The sequence below is a fragment of the Erigeron canadensis genome, chromosome 6, assembly GCF_010389155.1.
Source record: "Erigeron canadensis isolate Cc75 chromosome 6, C_canadensis_v1, whole genome shotgun sequence".
Classification (NCBI taxonomy): Eukaryota; Viridiplantae; Streptophyta; class Magnoliopsida; order Asterales; family Asteraceae; genus Erigeron; species Erigeron canadensis.
Window position 1 is genome coordinate 43,483,662 of NC_057766.1, and position 11,106 is coordinate 43,494,767.

Consider the following 11,106-nt stretch of genomic DNA (forward strand, 5'->3'; position numbering starts at 1 on the left):
ACCAAGTTTGGCCGATATATATATAGTAAATTAAACATTCATCCTTTTACTAATATATAATTCCATAGGAAAATATATTTCAGAAATTTGTGATCGAGCGAGAAAATTGACCAACATATAGATTTCCATTTGCATATTCATGTACGTGCTAGCAGCTAGAAAAATTGACTTGGACTAAATAAACGTATCCATTACGTGGACTTAAAAAAACCCGTTAATTCAACCATACGATATATATTAATAATTTAGTTTATTTAATTTCTAGAAGTTCTTTTTATAAAAATTATATTTCATGAAAAAAATAACAGAAGCCAAAAATATCAACTCATCTAAATTTATTATTCAAACTTGAACAAGATATATAAGTTCAGATGCATGTATCAAGAAATTTGCTTTACATATAGTACAAAAGCAACCAGCTGTTTAGTCATAAATTATTGAAAGTAGAGAATTGAAAAACAAAAAAACCAGTGAACACTTAACTAAAACTATGTCCATCTGATATAGAACCAATAATCAATGTTTAAAACCAATAGCTAATGCTTAAAAAAGTTAAGTTGATATAAAAGTATATATATATAAAAAAAAAAGTTCAGGAATTCCGATCGAACACTGAGCCAATATATATATATATATATATATATGGAACATTTCTCAATATATATATGGAAAAGTTAAATTAGAGTCCATTAGGAACATTTCTCAATTATTCATTTTTCATCACCTTTGACCACCACCATCATCATCTTCGACCACCACCATGATCTTCCGGTGACGGCGACCACCACGACGACGACTTACACATGTGTAAGTTACATGTCTCTAATGGTCCCCAACATAAGTAATCCCTAATATAACCCAATCCTATATATATATATGTGTGTGTGTTTTTTTTTTTGTGTGTGTGTGTAGATGTAGTTTTTCATATATAAAAAGTTTACATGTTGATTTATAAATTTGTGCAATACAATGGAATGTAAGCATATCTTACATTTCTTTTGCATCAAAATGGTACAAAATTGTGATGTATAATTAAGATGCCTTAAAACTAAACCTTTACAAATTAAAGAATCAGGAGGATCGAACACTAATGAGCCAATATGTTGGTGGTTTTATTATCACCAGATATTATTTTAAATAGATTAATTTGGGGACTGATATGATGTGGTTGTGGTTGATATTAATCAATTTATTAATTACGAATAATATAAATATTAATAGAATTTTTTTTTTTTAACATTCAAACTTGCATTAATATATAAAATATACTATCTATATCTATATTATATTATAAAACAAATTTCCCTTGTTTACATTTTAAGTTTCAACATTTACTTTCCCAAAATGTCTTCCCTATCTATTATATATTTATCTAAAATAACTATAATTCCTTTTCTCTCTCTTCAAATCTCAACCAATCATCTTTTTTCTCTCTCCTCCATATAACATTTATTCATCCAATTCATTCAAAATCTTTTATCTCAAAAACCATATATCGATAAATTATAAAAATTATATGGGTATTCTTAAAATTTCATGCTCTTTCATTAGAGATGTCAATCGATATTTCGATATACTTTCGACGAATTTTTAAAATCCGATAACGGAGCCCATACGGATAAAGAATTTAGCTATCACACTCTATGACCTATCATACTCTCTGACTTTTCACTCTCACCATCTCACCGCCGCAATGCGCGGGTACTTGCTCTCGTATTATAAAACAGATCTCCCATGTTTACATTTTAAGTTTCAACATTTACTTACCCGAAATGCCCATATATCAATTTTATATTTACATAACACCCTTTTTTCCTCCTCAAATATCAACCAATCATTTTATTTTTCTCTCTCCTTCATAAATCATTTCTTCCTCCAATTCATTCAAAATCTTTTATCTCAAAAACCGTACATCGATAAATTATAAAAGTTATATGGGTGTTCTTAAAATTTAATGCTTTTTCATTAGAGATGTCATTCGATATACTTTCGATGAATTTATAAATTTGAGGGCGAAGCCTGTACGGTTAAGGCATTTGGCTATCACACTCTATGACATATCACCCCACCATCTAACCGCCGTAACGCACGGGTACTTGCTCTCGTAAAAGCTGACGAGAAGCTACAGTATATAAAACAGAGAAAATAAAAATAATAAATAGAGTGGAAAGATACAAGAGGAAATCAAAAGTTAATATTATAAGAATATGAATTAATATTAATTTTAGGAGCGAGTGATGAACGGATGGAGGAGATTTATTTGCGGGAGAAAAGGCAACAAGAACCCCATGTGGAGGCAGTCACGCGTACGGATGGATGCGTTCACCACGTATACATATTATTAGGTATGTGCTTTCACATTAATTGGCCAAAAATTTGGAGAATTTTAATACAAATACTTAAATTTTTTATTTAATTTTTGTCTTTGTTATTTTGTATTTTTTTTTTAAAGGTGTGTATCATCTGCTCGTAACATAGGATTTAACTTATGTTGTCTTAACCGGGTCCGTGCAATAGAGCCTCCTCACCTTCAATACCTAGTAGGATGAGAAACTTACAACTAAACCGCCCGAAGACACGCCATTTAATTTGGATAAAACCATGTCCCCTCTGCAGAACTCAGACCTACTTCACTGAATGACTTTGTAAAATCCCTTGAAATGTCTTTCCCATGTCTCAAACTCGAGACCACCAGCATGAAAAGCTGATGCTCAACCATTAAGTTATTTTGTATTTTCTAACTGTAATCTAGTTTCTCGTAGCATTTTATTTTAATGAATGTTAAGAAAATAAATAAAAATACAAGCACTTAAAAATACAATTAATTAAAGAAAACGGAAGGATTATATCTCCGAGACCATTTTCAATCAACATCATGATCGATCTTTCCGTGAGGTTTTTGATTGTCACAAAATTCATTCACGTAAATCTAGGTGATTTGGGCATCACTATATATTGGGCTCGTGTCTCTCGGCTTCATTTATATACTCGAACTGTATTGGTAACAGATGAACGGATATTACTCTATCGATTTATTCATAGATTGATATATTGAAGACACTTTATTCTACATAACTTTTCTTCGACACAAAGGAAAGAATTTAAGTTTCTCTTAGTCTTAAAATAGATATGATTCTAAGAATTTTAATTAATTTCTAGTTTAAATATCATTATAACTAATTGCATAGAAAAAAGATTATGATCAAGTCATAAAAGTCTTATGCATTGTCTACACTTTCATATCAAGTACTATATTCATTCGAACCTCATGTATCTATTATATGACCATATACTTGTGATACTAAGTTTCGGTCACACTTGTAAAACTATTATTGCGTACATCAAATTAAAATTGCATAGATGCATTATAAATGGGTATCTAACTATGACAGAGTTACGTTTCCTCCATTATTTTTTTCATATTTGATTTTTTTTACATTTCACGTTTTTTTCAACTTAAAATCACTAGCAAACGTCACTATTAATATTTTATATAAAGCAAAAATTTTAATATATTTATAAATAATAACGTGTCAAAAAGGGAATAATAATAGCCCAAATTGACCTTTTTGGCTAAAGTACTTGCTCTGAATGACTATCATAATCATCAGTAATTTGGTATAAGAATGAATTTTCTAACTAATGTCCTTAGTTAGCAAATATTCAATGAAGTTCGACTTTTCAAAAATATGAAAATATGCATCTGAGATTTGTATAAAAACAGTAATTATTGATTGAACTATGGAGCATTAACTATATTTTTGATTATTTAGGAAATAAAGACTTTATTAAATGTCTAATAACTAATGTCTTAAGATACTAGTTAGCAAATCCTTATTACAAAATGGGAAATACTAAATACAGCCCTAAGAGTTGTATTTAACGTGCATAAAAAAAACTTGTACATTCCATATTAAAAGTCCGTCCCCTGATTTTCATGGTAAATGTACAAACAATTTATGCATCTTAAACACAGCCCTAAGGGCTGTATTTAGCAAACCCCTTTTTGTTTTTAGGAAATGCTAAATACAGCCCTAAGGGCTGTATTTAACGTGTATAAAAAAACTTGTACCTTACATACCTGATTTTCATGGTAAATTTACAAATAATTTATGCACCTTAAATACAGCCCTAGGGAGTATTTAGCAAACCCTTTTGTTTTTTACTGTCTCGATCTTAAATAGCTTAAAAGTCACATATATACGAAAGTAGCCGGCCTTTGATTTTTGTTAGCCTTTTTAGACTTTGTATCTCCTATTTTGCGACACCCTAAATGTGCACGTGTCGCGCCCCCCATACCTATTTTTTTGTTTTCAACACAAGTCAGTTTGTTTTTAATAGAAAAACGTTCATGCGCTACTTTTCATTATTCAAACAATTAAATGTGCGTTATAAACATTCATTCCTTATATTATTTCATAACAATAACAATGTGAGACTTGTTTAAATATTTATAAGACCACGACTTTGCTCTTATGACTAGATTTCCTCTAATGAAAAAAATATTATTGTTAATAAAGGGATGCAAAAACGCGTGTAACTTCAGGTGAAAGATCCAACCTTCAACTGATTAGCTGGATATTTTGAAGTCTAAAAAAAGCAAGATAAACATGGGCACGCACAAACATGGTTATCAACTACTCCTCAAGCAACAAGCTAGCCAACAAGTACGATATATTCAAGTTATAGATACGAGGTTTAGGTTGTTGATTCTAGCAACACTATTACCGAATCATAATTCTAACTTTTGCGAATATAAAGGGAAGGTTTTGTGCACAGTGGTACAAAAGGAAACAATAATAATATTTTTTTTACTCAGTTGTAAACTGCATTAATTTACGTTTTATTTACTAAAGGACTAAATTCGATCAAAATATCTTCTAGTATGCAATGTATTAGCTCTAAAGTCTAATTAAGGTGGAGTGAAGAAAAATTCAAATTGTGGTTTATGTCTATTTCATTAAACAAAAGGTGTTGTTCAAGTCGTTGCATGTCCTCTTTGGCCTTTGCCATTATTTGTGACCCAAGTTATACGCATTGTGTGCTTCACAAATACGATACCCTTTTGGACATGGAATATATCACAATTAAGACAAACACCTACTTAATTGCCACACCAGTTGTCCATCAGATACCTTCAGGGGACATACACTACCAAGTCTTTTGACCAATTAATAAATAATTATATAAGTCTTTTCAATAAATACATATCATATATTGCAAGATTTTAACTTTAAAAGGGTAACTGTAATATGACTTCACCTAGATCTTGTAACTCATCCAATTTCTTTCTATTTTGGTAAGGTACCCGATTTATAAGTCAATCCTTTCTGTTAAGTGGTCGACTTAAATTTCGTTTGAATTGAATAAAGTTTATTCAAAGTTGGAACTAAATTTAAGTTTTGATTAGTTATTTAGAAAGGTAAATTAAGTGCCTTTATAGTTGCAAGTTGGTCACGAGTGCATAAGCTTTATATCACCCAAAAAAGTATCTTAGCCTGGGATTTGAAGTCAATTGAGGGTCACATTTGTATACCAGATTTTATTATAGATAGATTATGCTTTTCGCTGTTTATTATGGACTCTCTCAATTCAACTTTATGTGACTTTGACTTGAGCTTTATGTATCTTATTATGGGCTTGACATTGACCCAGTAAAAATCCTAACAAATCGACTTGCAAGGCCGGATTTATGGGGAAAAAAAATTAAAACAATTAATTGTGTGGACTGTGGAGTTCGTCTATTATTTACCTTTTTAGCATGATATAAAGGTATTTTCATCTTCTTCGATTTAGACATGCATTATCTTCAAAATTTTATTTTATTTTTATTTTTATTTATTTATTATTATTATTTTTTTTTTTTATCATTTTCATATTATATTATATTTTATGTATGTATATTTTTAAGCATGATCTCAAGTTTTTAACATATATATATTTTATTACTCGGTTTTTGGCATAGTATTATCTTCAATTAGAGTTATTATAAAGAAATATGGTAGATATCTTTTTTTAAGAAAAAGAAAATATATACTCCGTATTTTTTTATTTTTTTTTTGCAAGTTGTTCAAGGCAGTTAAAAGCTACGTAATACAAACTGGCCCAAGTAATACTATTATTATCAGAAATGGGCTAATTTCTTATATTAAGAATTTCGTATGTGTTGGGCTCCATATAGCGCAGATAGCTACAGAAAATTGTAGTTGAACTCAGTTTTGTTTTATGGATTCATGAAATGTACTACTTGTGGTTATAAATGTGGAGTCTTTCTTTGAGTTAAAGATGAAGCACATATGATATCTTATACAGTAATAACGATACATATAATATGAAATATAGTTCAACTTTTTTTTTTTTTTAAGTTTGAAGTTTATAAACTCTCTTATTAAGTGTGACTTTCAAAGGGATAAAAAGAACAGAAGCCTAATTTTTGATCTAAAACTCAATATGCACGTAAGATTGTAAGAGTAACTTTTGTAATCATTGTCATCGTTGCACTGTAACTAGCAATATTAAAAGTTTGATCTGTGTTGAAAATCAGATGTAGAGTCGCATTTCGGAGTCACTCTGCTTGAGTATGTAAAGTTATCCATATTAGTGTAAATTTTCGGATGCTATTACTGTTTAACCAACAATTTTCAACTGGTTATCTTTGTTACACTTTTATAATACTTTGTATTGATTTCTTCAAGTCTTCAACAAACCAATTTGGAATGCAAATGAAGGGAATGAGCTATTAATTATAAATTGACAGGTTCTGGACCATTTTCATTTATTCGTGGTGGTACTTCCATGTGCCATCATTCGTGTATTCATATTTGCATCACAAATTGATGAAAGAAGCAAACAACTTCTCACTTCCAATTTTTGTACTCAAGTCTCTGATATCTCATGTTTGCATATGTATGAGAATCACTTTATTAATATCGTAAATGATATTTCTATGACTGCTAGAATTTTAGGTGATCGAGTTTCTATGAGGCTTTTGGTGGAGCCCAGTTTCACATAGCTATATAGGTATCACTAAAGCCTCTTTCACAAATATTACCATCAGGACAAATTTCCAAAAGATGGTCATACAGATTTTAACTTTTATTAGATTGTGCCACAATCTTATTAGGCCTACTGGTACTTTATTTTGCCCGATGAAAGAAACATATAAAATGAGATTAATAAAAGAATAACTGGACGAAACATGACCCTTATTAGGACTTTTAGACTTTGTACTCTGAAATATTTTAGATCGAAACATTATATATATTTATCATTAACTAACGTTTTTTTAACTCTTCTCAATAAAATTGGCTCTTTCAATGGTTGGAATCCCAGTTTCTTTGCTTAAATTCTTTTACCTAAGTTTGGTCGATCGACATGATTTCCAAGATCTTTGATTACCCCACATATATAAGTGAAGCCTTGATATTAAGTTATCCTTTGGCAAGGGTTGTAGATATGTCAGGGATTTTGTAAGAATTTACCACACTCCTTGGCAGCTTTACATGTTGCAATATTATTCCAAAGTACCAAAATGTTGACATAGATACTGAGATACACACATTATTTTGTATTTTGAGAGTTACGAAAATAGCAAGGCATCAATAAGATGATGACTAGTTGGACCACAGCATCCGGATCCATTACTTCCAAATAACTTAAACCCATTTTTCATTTTCATATATGCTAATTAATTGCTAGATAGTCAATTACCCTGCATCATATATCAATCAATACCCCCTGACAACAAGCTTGATTATGAAAATTAAAGTTGATAACCAAATTAATGTACTATTAAATTTAAGGTAGCTAGGAATCTATCATCGGTATCCTAATAGTAATTCTACATATAGCTTCAAATTAACACTTCATGTGTACCAAATTACCGGACCATATATGCATCTAGATGGAACACCAATCAAATTTATTTTTCTAGTTAATAATTAGGTTATCCTATCAATTTCTGATTAAAAAACTTGATATCGTGAAAAAGATGGAGGTAGTGGTTTGGTAAATGGTCCAACTCTACTGGGATCTAATTGTGGTAATTTCTTAGCATCCAAGTTCCTTAAAAGCGTCCAGTATAAATGAACTTATCGAACTGCTTTCTTTATTGGGAAAAAGTGAACCTTAACCTAATCATTATGTGTCAAAAAGAAGTCGCTAGCTAGCTAGGTCTGGTAACACATCGAAAATGAATTTAGTTTTCATATGAACCAGAACTATCGTGTACATTGAGACATTGAGCTATTTTGTCCATTTTCCTGATGAAATTTGTAATTAAGTAATTAGTTAATCATGATTTAAGTACGTTATTTACTTTAGGTATAGACTTTGTGAGACTTATGACCCGGTATATCTATCGTTATAAAAGAATACAGAGTACATATGTAGAAGTTGGCACGCCTTTTAATCATACGGAATGTTATATTTCACAACCCTTCTTCCAAGATGTTGTTATTGATTTTGTAAGCTTATGCTATAACAATCAAATGAAATAGTTAGATGGCATAATAAAACCAAGTAACCGGACAATTGAAGAACAAAAGAAGAATATATGAAAAATATTATCAGTAATCCCGTTATTTTATCTGTAAAGGGGAATGACCCCTAAAAGGGAGATCTGATAAAACAGGAAAACTCTAACTACAGCAAAGAATATAGCATATATATGCCACTTCAATTTTGTGATAGAATCCAAAAGTAACACTTCCACACAAACTACTATAGACCATATATATGTATATGTATATGTATCATTTATGATAATACTTTTTTTTAGCTAACTTTAAAGTAAATCCCAGCTGAACTTGGGATGATGTACTGTATTGGTGGTGCTTGATTGTGGTGGTGCCGCTGTGGGCATGGAATCAAAAGTCTCCCATTGTGTAGTTACCACCACTTCCCCTGATGACGACGATGCAGAGCTCCTGGATTGTTCTTGCTGCTGTTTAGGTGGCAACGGAATTGGTACAAAATTCCCAACCGACCGTCTAGACTTGGGAAACGGCGCCTGCTTGGTCTGGTTGTGTGGTACATTTCGTTCAGTGACGGCACCATGCCCGTTTGAATAACTTTGTACATGATTTACTTGAACTGATGGTGGCTGCTTCGTTGGGACTAAATTCTCATTCCCATTGCTTCCCTCTACCGAGTTTTTAACCTTCAAAACATCAAGTGTTTCGACGTACTTTTGTACTCTTTTCACCTAAAAAAAAAAATTAATCAAATGATAACATCTCAACATCATTGGTATATATACTACTCAAGATAAGTTGTGTAATTTACACAATGCCTCTAAATAGAACAAATACGTATAGATATATTTATACCTGCAATTTCCTTTGCAATTTAACATCGCCTTCTGCCATGATTCCATCCAATTTGAGTAACTGATTCATTAATAACTCAATCAGATTCAACATTGTCTTCTCCGCCACTTTCCCTCCTTTGGAAATAACCGATTCAAGCGCCGACACCTTTGATCATAACCAAATGAGCATTATTATATCAATAATACAATTTCCATACTTGTAAATAGTAATACTAACAATGTATACAAAACTAGTCGTATATATGTTAGAGAAATCGAGTATATACAGTACCTGGCCAGCAAGTCGATCGACTTCCAAACTAATCTCGGAAATAGATTTAGCAGCTTTCTCCATCTTGGCATTGTTTCTCATCTCGATATACCGTTTTTCTTGGCTAATTGGGTCTTCTACCAATACCATTTTCGACCGATCCTTGACACCCACATAATCTAGATATGTTTTCGAACTCCTTTCTTTGTTTTTGTACATCAGTTTTTGATCTTCATGGTGTAGCCCTGTTGGCCCGGATAACATTTTCTTCAATTCCCCTGTCATCATTTTATCATTATTATAAACCACACTAAAAAAATTAACACAAACAAAAACAAAAACACTTACCAAAAGTAGCTTGAGAACTAATATTGATTTCATGATATATAGAACCATATTTGACCCGAACACGAATAGTCGGAGGAGGTATACGGGTTTGTTCATCATTTGGATCTCGTTTTTGGACTAGCATTCCACCGGGTCGGACCTCCCATTCCTTATCACCACCACCACCACCAGCCGCAGCTGACGCTATCTTTCCGTTAATGGAATTTGGGTTCCTTGTCTCCATAGGCATCATCATTATATCGATATATTATAATAATAATAATAATGGTTTGATGATGATCTGTTTTTTTTTCCCCTTAAACCCCAAATAACTTTGCTCTAATAATTACTAGCTAGATCAAAGGCATTGACTTGATAGTCAATGATCATATTTAACGCCCACCGACTAATATATTTAATACCAGGCTACACGTGTCGTACCGGAGTTTCCGACCGGCACCGGGAAATTTAGATTTAGAAAAAAAAAGTCAGAAATATGTTTCACAAAGAGAGATGTGTGTTTGACAAACTAAAAGTAGTGCACAGAACCTGACCAAATAATATATTTATTTAACAAGGAAGGGACAGTAGTTAAGTTTTCTGATGCTGATGATGATGATGAGGATTTGGCGGAAGGAATCAATGCTACCTGCTGCACTGCAGATATAATAAAGATAAAATAATTATTAGGGAAGTTGGTACAAGTATATAGTTTAGGATTTATATATATTTTTAAAAATCTGGTGCACAGAAGATCATGACGAAGAACAAGGATGAAAGGAAAGTGGTGTGTGTGAGAAAGAGATGGATGGTAAATTTTTAAATAATATGGACGGCTAACAGAACAAAGAGTTGGAAAATACTATATACGCGACACGAATATTTTATATCTATATCTATGTATATACTTTACATTTATTTATATTATTTTATATAATCATGTAATGTAATGATGTAATCATATCATAATAACGATTGAAAGTTCCAGAATTTAGAGAAGCCGTGTAAAAGATGGAGCCAACCAGCAGATTACCAACTGTTTTCTTTGTTATTAACTCATTAATATTTACATTTATAACCGTACATTTTATGGGGTTTGACTTCTTTGAATTTTCGTTTTTCATTTCAAAAAAAATAATATCGCTAAAAACATAAATTTTATTAAACACCACAACTAGATTCATAATAATTCATGTTT

At 31.3% G+C, this 11,106-nt stretch overlaps 1 protein-coding gene across 1 annotated transcript; it reads right to left on the reverse strand.

The window, feature by feature from the left end:
* Positions 1 to 8,553: 8,553 nt before the first annotated feature.
* Positions 8,554 to 10,724, reverse strand: LOC122603196 (BAG family molecular chaperone regulator 3-like). The gene is made up of 4 exons (XM_043775838.1): positions 9,930 to 10,724; positions 9,603 to 9,859; positions 9,330 to 9,476; positions 8,554 to 9,205 (listed from the first exon to the last, which is right to left on the reverse strand). The coding sequence occupies exons 1-4, from the start codon at positions 10,162 to 10,164 to the stop codon at positions 8,786 to 8,788; spliced, it is 1,059 nt and encodes a 352-aa protein (XP_043631773.1). The 5' UTR covers positions 10,165 to 10,724; the 3' UTR covers positions 8,554 to 8,785.
* Positions 10,725 to 11,106: the final 382 nt, after the last annotated feature.

Bases quoted from the DNA above. Each gene is read 5' to 3' on its own strand.
- LOC122603196 (XM_043775838.1), bottom strand. From the start codon at position 10,164: ATGATGATGCCTATGGAGACAAGGAACCCAAATTCCATTAACGGAAAG. The intron at 9,860-9,929 runs GTAAGTGTTTTT...AAATGATGACAG, and splicing joins TAGTTCTCAAGCTACTTTTG to GGGAATTGAAGAAAATGTTA. The intron at 9,206-9,329 runs GTATAAATATAT...TTTTTTTTTTAG, and splicing joins AATTGCAAAGGAAATTGCAG to GTGAAAAGAGTACAAAAGTA.